This window comes from Pelodiscus sinensis, chromosome 8 (assembly GCF_049634645.1).
Source record: "Pelodiscus sinensis isolate JC-2024 chromosome 8, ASM4963464v1, whole genome shotgun sequence".
NCBI lineage: Eukaryota > Metazoa > Chordata > Testudines > Trionychidae > Pelodiscus > Pelodiscus sinensis.
The window spans coordinates 40,559,692-40,575,239 of NC_134718.1; the positions used below are offsets into that span (position 1 = coordinate 40,559,692).

A 15,548-nucleotide genomic window follows, 5' to 3' on the forward strand; every position below is an offset into this window, starting at 1 on the left:
TCCTGTAGAGCTCAATGGTGGTGGAAAAGGATTCCCTTAAGTAGGGCCCTACTTAATTCAGGGCCATTAAAAAGGCCTTACAGACCATGAAATCTGGTCTTTTGTGCACTTTTACCTATACTATACAGATTTCAAAGTGCAGGGTTTCTCAGTTGAGGGTGCCTTGCCCAAAAGGGAGTTGCAAGATTATTTTAGGAGGCTCAGGGTACTGCCAGCCATCGTTCAGTGCTGCTGCCAGCACAGCTGGATCCCTAGTGAGCTGCACCACTCTCTGGATGCCCAGCTCTGAAGGCATTAGCGAAGAAGGGTGGGTTTTGTTGCTCTCTTCTGGACTTTTTCCATTTTGTCCACCTCTTTCTTAAAATGTGGTGCCCAGAACTGTACACAGTTCAGGTTGGACTTTCCTAGTCCTGCAGTCTTGGGACTTGACTAGTTCTGGATGACGGATTTTGCTAGACATGGGGAGGTCATTTCTGGCCCTCCTGCTGCTGGCCCCACCCCGCTTTCCTGCTCTCTCATCAGCCCAGCTGTGTCATGTGCTGGGATGCCTGCCCTTACTCTCCCCCAGCCCAGCTGGGCTCCGTGCTGGCCTTCCCGGCTTCCCTCCATCCCCCAGCCCAGCTGAGCCTGCCAAATCACTGATGTTGCCAAACCAGAGAGTCCCAGTTTATAGAGGTGCAACCTGTACTTCAGTTTCAGCCTTATCTATGCAGAGTAGAGCAGAATTACTTCTTTTGTCTTGCTTACAACACTTCTGCTAACACATTCTAGAATGCTGTTTGGATTTTTTTTACAGCTGTGTGACACACCATATTTAGCTTGTGATCCACTATAATCCCCAGCTTCCTTTCTGCAGTACTCCTTCCTAGGCAGTCATTTCTCATTTTTTATCTGTGCAATTTGATTCCTTCCTATGCAGAGCAGGAATATTAACGGGTAACCAGCACGCATCACCCTTAATGAGTGATGCTTACTGGATAATGGTTAACCAGTACTCAGAAAGTAGCTGCTGGGGATGTTAAATTGAGATTAATCAGCTAATTGAATAGTCAATGGAATTTGCATCAACTATTTGATTAGTCAATAAGGGCACCTCCGCCCAGGAGCGGCCCGAGGCCGGCTGCGTCAGCTGGTGCCCTAGGTGAAACGCGTGATCGGTGCCCCCGCCTGCACGGCCGTCAATGGTGTGACGTAATCATCGGGTGCCCCATGACACATCATCGGGCGCCCGGTTGAAGGCGGCACCCTAGGTGACTGCCAAGTCGGCCTATACTCACAGGCCGCCCCTGCCTCCGCCTTTGAAGAGCAAGAGCCCCACCAACTCTTGCTGTATTTCAAAGGTGGAAGTGTTGCCAGTTCCCCGCTGCGGCTCTGCCTCCCGAGACGGCTTTTAAACTGGCTCCCCCCAGCACTGGCTCCTGCTCTCCCCCTTGCTGCCTCTCTCTAATAGAGGCAGCAAGGAGGGCGAAGTGACTAGTCAAGTCACTAGTTGACTAGTCGCTTACCTCCCTAGCTCCAACCTTGCCAAGCCCCTGAGCGGGGCTGCTGGTTCCCAACCCACGCATTTAACCAGTTAAATAATTAAATGGAATTTTACTTTCTTAAAGTGGAATACTTTGCATTTGTCCTTAATGGATTTCATGAGTGTCTAAACCAGTCACATATGTATAGGTAGTTAGCACAACTGTAGTTTGGCTCTAAAATATTATCTGACTAGACATCATTACACTATAATTCCACCTTTATAGCTATGTTTGAATGGAATGTGGAACACCAAGTACTATTGAAAACTGAGTCTGGTAGATAAACAAATATACTTTATTTTAACAGGCAACAGATTTTATAAACCAAGTAGTTTTGAAATCCCCCAAATTAGATCCCAGACATAATTTCTTTTAAAACAGCCCTCCCTGCCTCAAGAGAACATCAGCAGCTGCTTATTTTACACCCCAAGGGATTTAATATTGCATTCTGATGCTTGTAGACTTTATTTCATGTTCAGTAGGCCAACCCAAATGATGATTCTGAAAAAATCAACTTATGTTAAATTGATCAAACTTAATCACAAATAGAAATATTCAATTTGCCAAACAAAAGATTGATTGATAAGAAAAATAACTTATGTTTAGTTGTATTGGAATGATTTTTAAAAGAGTAAACAATTCAGGTTATTTTTTAAAAACTGCAGATATATACATCCTTTCCAACTTCCAGTTTCAAGTACCTAAACTTCCCTGTATCTTAATAATTGTAGATTAAATTATGTTTAACGGTGTTACTTGACTCTAATTAGATTGTAATTTATAAAAATTACTGACTTTCCCCAATCTGAGTCAATGCCTGCCTGCCATATGTAAAGTAGGAACAAATTTAGAAAACAGGGATGTATAATCTTCCTTTTTACATACCTTGAAGTAAAAGTTGTTGAAATTATGGGAAACAATGTTTTGTTCATTAATGTCAGTGTTTTATTAACTGAAACTTTTGAAAGTACTTGGGATTTCACTGCTTTCTTATACTCTTGTAAATAATTTTGTGATCTAACAAATATCTTCTTATATTGCATATTTTCCATCATAGAAGTTTGTATTTTCTAATCTCTGTAAAACTTGCCAGAATGTATAGTATTGTCTAATAATGACAAACGATGGTAGTAGCACAAGACCAAATTTGTTGTTAAATGATAATTTGCCAAGAGCTGGAAATAGGTCACTTGATAACCTGTTCATTTCCTCTAAAGTATCTTACATTGATTGGCTACTGTTGGAAGACAGACTACTGGACTAGATGGACCTTTCATCTGACCCAACATGGCCATTCTTATGTTCTTAATACATGCTGGGTTGTTGTTTTTGAAAACTAAGTTAAAACTGATTGTAGTTCAGCAAACTTTAATTTATATTATCAAGTCTCATAAAACTGAAACTTTTGATGATTTTAAAAAAGTGTACTTAATACAATTCCAATACCCTCATTGTACCCTAACTTCAATTACAGTATAAGGGTTTTTTTTAACAATACTTGATCTACCCTGCAGTCAGATTGAAGTAATAGGACTCCACTTGGGTGTAAAGATTCCACCCATCTGGATCTGACATCACAATTGGGCATTAGCAAAGCTTTCTATTGTTGCAGCATAGCTAAAGTATGAAGATGAGACTGAACTGGATCTAAACAAAGCAAATGTTTCACAAGTAAAGGCAACAGGTGGTAGTCTTTGCAGGGTAGTCACAGACTGTACAGCAAAATCACAGAACAGGAAGTACTTTGTTCTGTTTTTATCTTTAGCAAATTCCACCTAGTTTATGTCCCCCTACCATGTAACAGTTTTTGTTTTTTAAATACATACCAGAAGCCTCATCCCAACAACTTTGATAGAAACCTGGTATTTATATAAATCAGGAAGCAAAACAGTGAACATCTGGCAATGAGGAATGCTTTTGTAATGCTGAGAGGCAGAACCAAACCTAGGACCTCTGGATTTTAGTGTGTGAGCCTCTACTGCAGGGGTGGGGAACCTAAGGCCCCAGGAGCCAAATCTGCCCCCCCCCTCCAGTTCTGGGGAGCTCACACCAGTCTGCTTGCTATTCTCTGTCCTCCTGTAGAGCTGTAGTACACAAAATCTACTACTCCCCCCACCCCCAGTCTCTGGTGTGTGAGGGGATTGTGGGGAGTCTCTTTCTCCTCAATTGGGGGCCACGTCAGGGAAGGTTTGGTGGTTTTTTGCGGCTTTTTTTTTGTTTTTGGTTCTCACTGATGTGCAGCCCGCACCTGATTTTTCTGTGGGTCAGCAACCCCCCGCCCAAAAAAGGTTCCCCACCCTTGCTCTACTAAGTGAGTTAAAAGCCAGCTGGCACTCAACTAAAACTGTAGAGCTGACTTTTATTTTTCCTGTAAGTAGTCTTGGTGCCAATAGGTAGGACAGTACAGTAATTCCTCATTTAACACGGTAGATACGTTTCAGAAAATGATCATGTTATGCAGGGTCAATTTTCCCATTGAAAATAATGGAAAAGGTGGGGGTTGCGTTTCAAGCAGTGGGGAATGGGGAAACCCAGCTGCTGGCCTGCAAGCTGGGTTGGAGGAGAGGGAGCAAGGCGTCCGGCGAGAGGGGGTCTCCAAGGAACGGCACGGCAAGCAGCAAACCGCGAACCCTCCGACGCTTTGAAGGGAGGCAGGGGAAGCCCCGTGCAGCCGGCGGTGACCGGCCAGCTGGGAAAACTCAGCCGCTGACCTGCAAGCAGGGACGGAGGAGAGGGAGCAAGGTGTCCAGTGAGAAGGGGTTGCTGGGGAACGGCGTGGCAAACCCTCCACCACTTTGCAGGGAGGAGAGGGAAGCTGCACGTAGCCACAAGTGACCAGCCAGCTGGGGAAACCATGTTATTCCAGGGACGGTCGTGATATTCTAAAAAACATTCCCCCCCCCCCAAAAAAAATTGTGCTATCGCGAAAACGTGTTAAGTGGGCACATGTTAAGCAAGTAATTACTGTACACCACACCCAACAAGTATGTGGGTTACACTTTTATTCATGCTTAATTTTACATCTATGAGTAGAGCCCTGCAATTCCACAGATATCCATTTTATATCTGCAGGTATCCACATCAGTGGCTGTGGATATTGGCAGTTTGTTTTTGCAGATATGGATGCAGATACAAATTCTGTTTCTAGAACCCCGCAAATTGCAGCTATCAGCTTTGTAGCCACAGATGTCAGTTCAGATATCCATAGTTCATTTTTGCGGACACAGATGCAAATTTTGTACTGATGCAGGATGTGTATTTATTTTCTGGATTTAAGCCTAATTTATTCCAGTAACTGTGTTCTCTCCCTAAACTCTCAGAGCTATATAGAAAGGATTCAAAGTTTTGAAAATTGGTTTAAGTTTCAGCTGTCTGAAAGTCTGATACCCACTATAGCAAGAAAACAGTATTTTTTTAAAAACCGCACCTTAAGAGGTGTGATGTAAGTCTCCTCGGAGAGATTTCGGTAAAAACTGTGACAGGGGCGGTGCGTACAGCTCCGCAGGGCCCTGATTCTCGTGTCAGCTACTGCTCTCTGCAAGGCCACTCGGCTCCCAGCTTCTGAGCCATGGAGCCCCAAGCCCCACCTCTCCCCAGCCTCCCTGCAACTCCTCAGCCAGCTGCCCTCTCCAGCCGCCCTCTGCCTAACCTCCAAAGCTACCCACTGTCCCCAGGCCCCGGCTGCCCTCCAGTGGCGGGAACCTGGGACCCTTGGGAGCGGGAGCCCGCGGGGAGACACCGCGCCCTGCCCCGAGAGAGGCCGCCTGGGCTGTGGCGCAGCAGGGCTCGGCGTGGGAGCAGCGCCTGCGCGCCTGTCCCGCCTGCTCGCTGTGGCCCAGCGCTGGGACCGGCCGCGGCAGCCCGGCGGGAAGGAGGGCGGGCTTGAAGGGGCGGGTGGCGCACGCTGTTTCCCTTTCTCTTTCGCTGGGCAGCGCGGCTGGGGCTGCTGCCGGCGGGAGGCCGATGGGCGCCGCCAGGTACAGCTGGGGGAGGGGAGGGGGACAGTTGGGGCGGACTCGGGGTAGGAGGCGCCGCAGGTGCACGGGGGGAGGGACGAGAGTTGTCCGGGAGGGACGAAGCGCCGCAGCCCTGAGTCTGGGCCGTGGCGCCCCGGTGGCTTCTCGGCGCCCGGGGAGACCTCCCCCCCCTTCCTCTCAGGCCGGGGGACGGGCGGGAAGAACCGTTCTCCGCCGGGACCCGCTGTGAGGCCTGGGTACGGGCTGTGCCTGTGGGGAAGGAGGAGTTCGCCCAGTATGTGGTTCCTGGGACGTTCCCAGGCTCCTCCAGGGCTCACTGGAAATCGCTCAGGGTCCCGGCAGCTTAAGCACAGCCCCTGCACCTATGACCTGCCCTTCCCTCCGTGTCTGTCACCTTGCACTGGGCACTAACCCGCCTCACAGGAAGCTCATGGGGGGGGTGGGGGCAGGGACACTGGCGTAATTGTCCCTAAAGCACGTAGCACAGAGGCAGTGCTGAGCTCTGTGGCACTTGTCTGTGGGGCACCAATGTCATTTTGCTTCTCCTTTCACATGCCCTGCAGATGTGAGAACGTCTAGCCCAAAAAAGGAGCAGGAGTTATGAATGATGTCCCTGTGAGAGGTTTGGAATGTCCATCAAATGCCTGCACCAGTGCAGTTGCACAGAACAGCTCCTTTGAACGGCATCACTTCCAGCTGTCAAACTCAAGCCTCTGGCCTAAAGTGTTTCGACTGCATTGCCTGCCCCACGAATGGCTACCCAGCGGAAGCACTTGGTGAAAGATTTCAATCCTCATATCACCTGTTACATTTGTAAAGGATATCTTATCAAGCCCACCACAGTAACTGAGTGCCTGCATACCTGTAAGTAGTACTTTGCAAGATATTCATCCAACAAGTAATGCTTCCTTCTGATATCACCAGTCATTTTTTTAATGTGTAACATTACATGTTTAAGGATGTTCAGTTTGGATGTACACTATTACCACAGAAAATCTCAATGTGGAGTATGTTGGGCCTTAGAGTTGAAGAAGAGAGAAGTCAAATACTTCAAAGGGTTTATTATGGTTTTGGCAGTATATTCTGCTTAAAATGTCAATATAGTGTATCCAATGAATGTTTGTAATAACATGAGAACTGTTGAACTGAATTATAGGGAGGGAAGATTTTGAACTAGGCCAAGTTCTGTGAATTGGTGAGAAATTTTCTGTCTGAACTGGAAATGAGTGACTGAGGCACCTGCACAAGGTGCCTCACTTTTGAGTTTCTGCACATGGAACTGACTGCAGCTTTACAGTGTAGAGCCACCCATTTGGGAGATAGTCTCCCTGTGGAAAATTGAGTTGCTGCAATAGAATGGTGACTGTCCAAAAACAGAGACGACTGCTCCCTGAGAATTCTTTGGAATGCAGAAGAGCACTCTGGGAGATATAACACAGGAGGAATCTGTTGCAGTGAAGTATGTCCTGCTAATCTGTGTGCCAAAAATACCAATATTCTTGTGTTAATGGAAGGCTTCCAAAACTTCTAGGGCAGTGGATTGTGTTCACTTACCAGTTCTTTAACCTTACTGAGCAATCAGAGTTCTTTTAAACCTAAATCATACAATTCTAGTAATTTTAGGCTATGATAGATCACACGGGATGCTTCTTGAATATAAATACTATATTCTCAGCACAGAAGGGCTATGAATGATGTTAATACTGTGACTTTTCAGGGACCTGGCCTATCAATTAGCTAATAAAGCCACACCCAGAGGATGCTGATGAATGGCATCTTAATCTGGGTTCTCTCTTCACTTTGAAGAGTGAGCAAGAATTCACTCTCCCTTTAGACCAGATGTGCTTTATTAGCTTTTTATGGTGAAGTCGTAGATGCAGCTGCTCTGCTATTCTTGGGCTGTGTCTACACTGGCGCAATCTCGTGCAAAAGCAGCCACTCTTGCACAAAAACTTGCTGTCTGTCTACAGTGGCCGCGTGTTCTTGCACAAGTAAACTGACGTTCTAATGTATAAAATCAGGGCTTCTTGTGCAAGAACTCTGACGCTCCCGCGGAAGAAATCCCTATGGTTAAAATGGCCATCAGAGTTTTCTTGCGCAAGAGAGCCTCTACACTGACATGGATGCTCTTGCACAAAAGCACATGCCAGTGTAGATGCTCTCTTCTGGAGAGAACGTGTGAGTGTAGTGTGTGAAAACGTTTTTGTGTGAGAACGTGCCAGTGTAGATGTAGCCATAATGTTTAAGTATTTGGACAATAGTGGGATGTCTGTTGTACCTTTTGAGCAATAGAGACAGGGAGAACTTTCTGGGATATCTTACAAACAGTGTATAGTTCTTACAGATCTGTGTATAGTTCTACAGCCTTATAGAGTAGAACCTTCATCATGTAATGTCAGCTCAGAGACATAGAGAAGTTGAGGAAACAGGGAGTACTAGTTTTACTGTGGTTAAAAAATGCTAGTCCACACAGAAAAATTACCTGGGCCAGAATGTTCAAAATTGCTTGCTGTACATTACATAATAACAATTAATAAAGTAATAAGCCTAGGTAGGAGCTGGTGCTGGGGGGAGCCTGCTTAGAGTCAGCTTGCTCTATTACAGACAGCAGCGCAGGATGGGGGCAGGGTGGCTGCCATGAAGCAGCCTCTGCTTGCAGCAAGCCTGGGCAGATGGAGCAGCCTCTGTCTGTGGGAGCTGGGACTCTCACGGACAGGGGCTGCTGCTGCAAATCAGCCTCTGTCTACAGCAGGCCTGGGCTCGCTGTGGACAGAGGCAGCTCCGTGGCAGGTGGAGCAGCCTCTGCGGAGCAGTCAGAGGCTGCTGCCACCCCACACTGCTGCCTCTGTATTAGAGGCAGCAGTGCAGGGCGGTAGGCAGACGGTCCACGATGGGAGCTGATTTTTCAACTGGCTTACTTCTCGGACCAGCTTCTGCCTGGCACCTGAGCTGCTGCCTCTGATACAGTGGCAGAAGGGCGGGGTGACGGGACTCCCCAAGAATGGGGCTTGGGAGCACACTAGCTGCTGCCCCTGCTTCCAGGGATTATAGAATTGTCAAGTAACTACAAATATTTCATGCAGTTACTTGACTATTCAATTAACTGATAGCTAACATCCCTAATCTGAGTGTCTTTGACATAAATTATAAATACACATCAACCTGCTGAAACTACCATGTTGTTTTACCAGCACCTCTCTACAGGACTGTACCCACATCAGAATTCCTACAGATTCTCCCAGTCACTTACAAATAAACCTCAATCCCTTTCATGCCTCTCCCTCCTCTTAAGCCTAAGAAAATTCATATTACTTACAGTGTGTCCTGACTGTCAAAAAACCCATCCAGTTTTGGAACAAGATGAGTCCCTCAAGGAGGATACCCTACCACCAAAATCCCTCCATTTGTAAATAGAGGAAACTCCAGTTTGAGTGTCTCTGCTGCTTGTAATTGAGACAGCAGAATGGTCCCTTGAGTGTATACCTAAATAGAGTGGTGTGTGTAAGTGGAAGATAAGTGCCTAAGAAATTTTCAAAAGGGTGATAAAGTATGTGCAAGACTGCTCTGGATTTTGGAGAATAGTGGAATTCTACCTCGTGTGCAAGTGAATAGCTGATTAACTGTCAACTTTATTTGTGCCCTTGAACAAGTGAAGTGTTTTTAATTTTAAGCTGTCTGGCAAGGACATTGTTTTAAAAATATATTTGTTTTAAAATCGTGCATATAAAGAGGTAAAAGTTTAGTTTAATAAATTAGCTGATCAACAGAGAAGCTTTTCTGTGTGTCACCTATCTTGAGGCTTAGTTTTGAGTGAGGAAGAATGAGTAAGGTCTGGAATACCACATACTTATGTGGTCCATTTGTCTCCTCTTTTGCGCCAATGAAGTGGAGGCTAGGGTAACCTCTGAGAACTGACTCCACTTTGTCTTTGAGTTTTTGGCTTGCATTCCCCTGACTTGGGCTGTATTCTGAGGGAGTCTTGTCCTATAAGAGCATATCTGTTTAAAATTTCAGAATATATAATAAAACACGTATTCAGCATAAAGTGCAATATGTACAATATAGGCAAATTACGAGACTTATACTTAGTTGTAATATGTGCTTAGATACTTTTAAATGATAATCACAAATGTATCTTAGGCCACGTTTCCACTTGCAGGATGTTCAACGCTGTGGTGGTCCATCTTCTGGTGTTCAATTTCATGGGTCTAATAAATACCCACTAATGAACGCTGAGGCCACCCATGTCAGTGCCGGTACTCTTACTCTTCACAAAGAATAAGGGAAGTCAACAAGAGTGTTTCTTCTGTCAACCTCCCACTGTGAGTACAGCACCAAAGTTCGGCTTAAAGTACCTGTATGTCAACTCCGACTACATTTTTACGAAGCTGTAATTGCATACCTTAAGCCGACCTTCCCTTGTAGTGTGGATCTGGCCTCAGAGAGGCTCTAACCCTTGAGCTGCCTTTGACATAAAGAAATGAGAAGAGTATGTAAATACAGTTGTTTGCAGTCATGTTCTAGCTGTGTTGATCCTAAGATATTAGAAAAATAAAGAGAGTGAGGTAATATCTTTTATTGGACCAGCTTCTGCTGTGGAAAGAGACAAACTTTAAAGCCTATGCAGAGCTTAAGAAGAGCTCTGGGAAAGTTCAAAAGCTTGTCTCTTGTTCCAAAAGAAGTTGAACCAATAAAGTATTGCCTCACCCACATTGTCTTTGTAAATACAGTATCAGTCATGTTGTGTTCCTTCAGTGATGATGTCTGCAGCAGCACCAACCCAGATGTTCATGACTGTTTAGCTCAGTGCAAGGGTTTAAAAGTGGAAAGAGTACCATCAGTGTTAACAATTAACCTATATTAGAAAATTTACCTGGCATTGCTTGGCCAGGAAGTTGGAAGTGTGGGTGGGTGCAGAAGTCAGGGTTGGGGAGCAAGGGGGGCTCAGGGCAGTGGATGCAGGGTGAGTGTGGGGTGCAGGAGTCAAGGTTTTGGAGTGAGGCGGGGCTCAGGGTGGGTGGTGGGAGAGACGCAAGACTCAGGGTTCAGGGTGAACAGGGGCTGAGGATAGGGAGCTGAAGGTGTGGGGGATGCAGGAGCCAGTGGGGATCGTGCTTCCAGGTGATGGTTCCCAGGGGCTGGCCACAGCAGGGACCATACTTTCTGGGTGGTTGCTTTCTGGGTTTGGCCACGGCAAGGGCTGCACTGGCTGGTTGGGAAACGTGTTGGCCAGAGAGCAGCTTCCCAGGGGTGGCTGTGTTGGGGGCCACACTGGCTGGGCGGGAAACTTACCTCCACTCCTACTAGGGATGTTAAATTTCGGGTAATTTACTAATCACATAGTTGATGCAATTTGTTTCTACTATTCAATTAGTCGATAGGGCGCCTCCCTAGGTGAAAGCGCTGCAGGGAGCACGGGCCCTGTGCTCCCCACGGTGTTTCAAAGTGGCAATGCTGCGTGGAGCCCATTGTCAGCTGGAGCTTCCCCACTGACTCCAAACTCTGTGTGGTCCTGCCTCTTTGAAATGTCATGGGGAGCCGGGTGTCAGGCTGCACACAGCATTTCAAAGCAGCAGTGGATCCTGGAGTCAGCTGGGGACTCTCCTGCTGACCCTGGGCTCCATGCGGTGCTCCTGTTTTAAAACACCATGGGGAGCTCAGCATCAGCAGCCTTTCAAAGTGGCAGCATGACACAAAGCCTGGGGTCAGCAGGGGAGTCCCCAGCTGATCCCAGGCTCCACATGGTGCTGCCACTTTGAAACACCGTATGCAGCCTGGGGACACCCAAACTGGCCCCAGACTGCATGTGGTGTTTTAAAGTGGCAGCGCCGCGTGGAGCCCGGGGTCTTGCCCCAGGCTTCATGTGGGACTGCAGCTTTGAAGTATCCCCTTTTCTCCCCCACCCCCACTCCCCGCTGCCTCTTTCTGATAGAGGCAGCAAGGGGGTGGGGGAGAGACTAGTCGACTAGCCTGTTGACTATCTGGTAAGCATTTGTTTATTGGATAGTTGAGCAGTCAAGTGGTTGTTCACATCCTTAACACCTACTCCCTGCTAGTCCAGTGGGATTATAGCTATTCTGGTCCCCATCTCTGGCACCTTGCTGCCCCCCTGTGGTCAACTGTTCCTGCAAGCAGTCCCCTCCCTTTCTGTGTTATGGAAAATAATTATATTCCAGGCACATCCCATTGTCCTGAGACAGTCAAACCTTTACCTTGCTTTTCAAGTTATGATAAGGGTTCTGCATACCAAATTTGGTGGTTCTAGCTCTTACCATTTAGAAGGAGTTCTTGAACAAACAGATGGATTAATAGACAGACTCACTCACTCACAGACAAACTTTCTCTCATATATAGCTGATAAAGAGAAAGTAGAACATTGAATGGGATGTTTTGTTTATTAATTAATTAAAGGTTCGTCACATAGGTGCTTTTATGCTGTGGTAAGTCACCTAGAGGCAGCAGCACAGGACCTCAGGCAGAACTGGTCTGCGTGGGGAGCTGGTTTGTAAACCAATTCCCCTTGTGGACCAGCTCTTGCCTGCAACCCTGCACTGCTGCATCTGATAGAGAGGCAGTAGCCCAGAATGGCAGGGGGCTCCCCAGGAGTAGGGCCAGGAGCGCACTGGCTGTTGGCCCACCCTCAGGGACTATCAAATAGTCATATAATGGCTAAAATTTTATGAAGTTACACAACTATTCAGTCATACTCTTAAATCCCTAGTCCTGAGGGTTGTGCCTAATTGATGGCATCTGCTGTCTCCTCTGTACTTTGTCACAAGCGTGAAGTGCAGCAGGTGTGCCCCTGTTGCTGGACTTGCCAGCAACAGATCCGCCTCACTTCATTAGGATTAGGAGCACTTGCAGTGCAGCTTGGCTTCTAGAACCACCAATCCATGGGAAGCCAGGCATCAGTCTTTACAATTAGGAGAGCCAGACAGTGGGCTTCAAAGCCTGTGCCCCAAACTTAGGGAAACATGAATGTAGATATTAGAACCTCCTGGGATGGCTTTCCAGATTATTACAGTACTTGATTTCTGAAGATTTCAGAAGTCCCTCATAGATCTCCATATTATTAGTGTTCAGTGTTTTTGTTTTAGAACTGATATTAGTTCGTTGAAGAATTATTTGAAAAAATTACAAAATAGTTTTTCAAGCCATTTATTCAAGTATAACTCAGGGGTGGGCAATAATTTTGGAAGGGGAACCACTTCACAAATTTTGGAAGTGGTCGTGAGCTGACCCAGAAGGGGTGTGGCCTGGGGTGGAAGGATCGTGGCCTCTGGCAGAAGGGGCAGGGTTAAGAATTACCCTGCTAGTCATGGTGACCTTATTTTCTGAACCAGCTGCTGATAATAAGAACAGTTTAATTTAAATTATGAAACAGTTAAACTAATGTGAGAAAGATTAAGCGTTTTATCAAAGTTCATTTTCAATAAAGTAAAGTATTATGTCCAACACAAAAAGTGTCAGTGTTTTCTTTATTTATGTCAGGGGTGGGGAACCCTTTTTAGGTCAGGGGTCATTGACCCACAAAAGGATCAGTTGGGGGCCACACAAGTGAGAAGCAAAAAAACTCCTCCAAAACCTCCAACACTCACAGATGTGGCCTCAACTGAGACACCTCACTCCTCTAGTGCCCCAGCCTCAAGAGGTTAGGGGAAAGGAAGGGGGAAACTGAGGTTCAGGGCTTCCCAGAGACCAGATTTACTTTTCTGGGGTTCTGGAGTTAGTGGATTTTATGGACCTCCTTAGATTTTGGGGTAGGGACAAAAATGAGGGGTAAAGTGCACGAGACAGGGCTGCCAGTAAGTAGGATAGGGATGGGGTGCAGGATCTTGGAGGGAGCTGAGGTGCAGAAGCAGGCTGGGAGTAGGGTGTCTGGGCAGGTGGTGGGAGCCGGAACAGGGAGAGTGCAGTGTGTGGCCAGGAGAGAGGGTGCAAGAACAGGGGAGGGTGTCGGAGCAAGTTGAGATTGCTGGGTCTTGGTGGGGAGGGAAGTGACAGGATTGGGGTGGGGGTGGTCTGGGCATGAGGGGGAATCTTACCATATTTCTTGCCCCCTTGCAGCAACAGCTGCAGCCACGCTGTCCCAGCTGCCTTAGAGGGAGGCCCCTCTGCCGTGGCCAGGCAGTCCTGGAGGTCGATGATATGGCTGCCATGGCCACGCAGTCTAGGGGCTGGCCCCAAGGCACCGCTGCCACAGGCCAACCAGGAGGCTGTAGGCACCGCTGCTGTGGTCATGCTGCCTGGGGCCACACACCGTCCCCGAGGTGCCACAGGATGTCCCAGAGGCGCTCCCGGCCATAGGCTGCCCTAGAGCCATGCATCCCCAGGCCGCCCCAGAAGTGAGCGGTGCATGACCTGGGGCTGGCCCCAGAGGTGTTGTTACCATGCCCACGCAGCCCGGGACTGACCTGGAGGCACGGTACTATGGCCCGGGGTTGGCCCCAGAGGTGCTGCTACTGCGCCCATGCGGCCTGGGACTGGCCCTGGAGGTGCCGCTACTGTGCCCACCCCGGAGGTGCCATGGCAAGCAGTGCCTCCAGCCGCCAGGGATGGCCCTGGCTGCCTGGCCACAGTAGCGGCGCCTCCGTGGCTGACCCTGTTGAGGAGCCTCAGCCCCAACACTGCCTCCTCTCCAGAGGCTGCCCAGGCGGAGGAGGGGCGGGACTGAGTTCTTTCCCTGGCGCACACACCAGTTAGGGGGCAAATCAAAGCCCAAGGTGGGCTGGATCCGGCCTTCTGAGAGACTTTTGCCCACCCCTGGTATAACTTAACATGGTCCTGGTTAATGTTGCTTCATTGTTTAGTCCCTGATCTAATAAAGAACATATTTGCTTAAAGTTGCATAATATTTGCTTATAAGATTGTTTGGCCACCTGCTAACACAGTGTCGGGCAACCTAGGCTAGTGAGTGAGCTGCATGAGTGGCCCTCCTTTATCTCAGTGGGCTGCAAGATTGCTGTAACCAAGACAGTGTCCCAGGATAGGGTAGTTTTACAAGCTGCATTTGCGTAATCTCAGGAAAAAAACTATGCTGTGGAAACTAACGGAATCTTGACAACTCTGTGCATGGACAGTGGTAAACAAAATGTCTCTCTGGCCGCATATAGAATCCCAGTGGACCTCAGGTTGTTAGCAGGTAGAGGCTTGGAACCAGTGTGGGACAGCAGCTTCCTTATCAGTTCCCCATCCCACCTTCTACCTCCTGCATACAGCAGTTCCCCCTTCCTCCCCACAGCAGTCAGCTGTTCAGAAGATTCTGGAGGAAGAGGAGAAGGAGTGAAAAGGTGGTGCGCAACCTCTCCTTCCCCAAGCCTCTTGAACACCACTAAACAGCGGATTGCTGCAGGAATCAGATTCTGTGAGGAGGAAAGCTGTTCATCCCATCTTCACTACCCCACACCCCCGCAGAGCCTCCTGAACACCACCAAAGAGCTGATTGCTGTGCATGGGAGGCACACAGCCTTATCCTTCCCTCCTGTGCCTTCTGCCTGCGACTTTGAGGAGTTTGGGGGAATAGGGAGGAGTGGATGCGGGTCCAGGACAGAGCATCGGGTTGAGCACCCTCCAGCACTTTGGAAAATCAGTGCTTGAGCAGTAAGGTATTCTCTGGGAAATATCCCACCTGATATCAACAGGATTGCTTTAGGAGAAGTTCAAGAAGCTCAAAAGAAGATCCTCTGATTGAGGGAGAAAATAAATTCCCTGGAACCTAACGGCCTGGCTCTTTCCCCCTCTTCTTTCATTAATTCCTGTGGGGAAATTGGATTCACTTAACATTGTTTTGTTTAAAGTCGCATTTTTCAAGACCATAACTACAATGCTAAGTGAGGAGTTTCTCTATTTGCAGTTCACATTTCAAGTCAGCTGAAAAATAATACACAGAAGAGAGTAAATATGCATTCAGAATATTTTAGCAAATCAGTGATAGCAGACCTTTCCAATTTGTGTTTCCCTTATCGTATTAATGATGCCCAAATCAGCAATTAATCAAATTTGGAATCAACTTTGGTGTGATACTTTTTGTTTGAAAACTTTGGCAGTG

At 47.5% G+C, this 15,548-nt stretch overlaps 1 protein-coding gene across 6 annotated transcripts in view; it reads left to right on the top strand.

Moving 5' to 3' along the window:
- The window catches only part of PCGF5 (polycomb group ring finger 5), a 122,784-nt gene that overhangs the window by 49,558 nt on the left and 57,678 nt on the right, over window positions 1-15,548 (top strand). For 2 of the 6 annotated variants that reach the window (XM_025181858.2, XM_025181859.2), the window contains one exon: window positions 6,064-6,364. In XM_025181858.2, the coding sequence (XP_025037643.1) occupies window positions 6,253-6,364 (112 nt within the window). In that variant the 5' untranslated portion in view covers window positions 6,064-6,252. Of the gene's footprint in view, window positions 1-4,805; window positions 5,501-6,063; window positions 6,365-15,548 lie in introns of those variants that run through there. The other 4 variants (XM_025181862.2, XM_025181857.2, XM_025181863.2 and 1 more) reach the window with 4 other exon arrangements.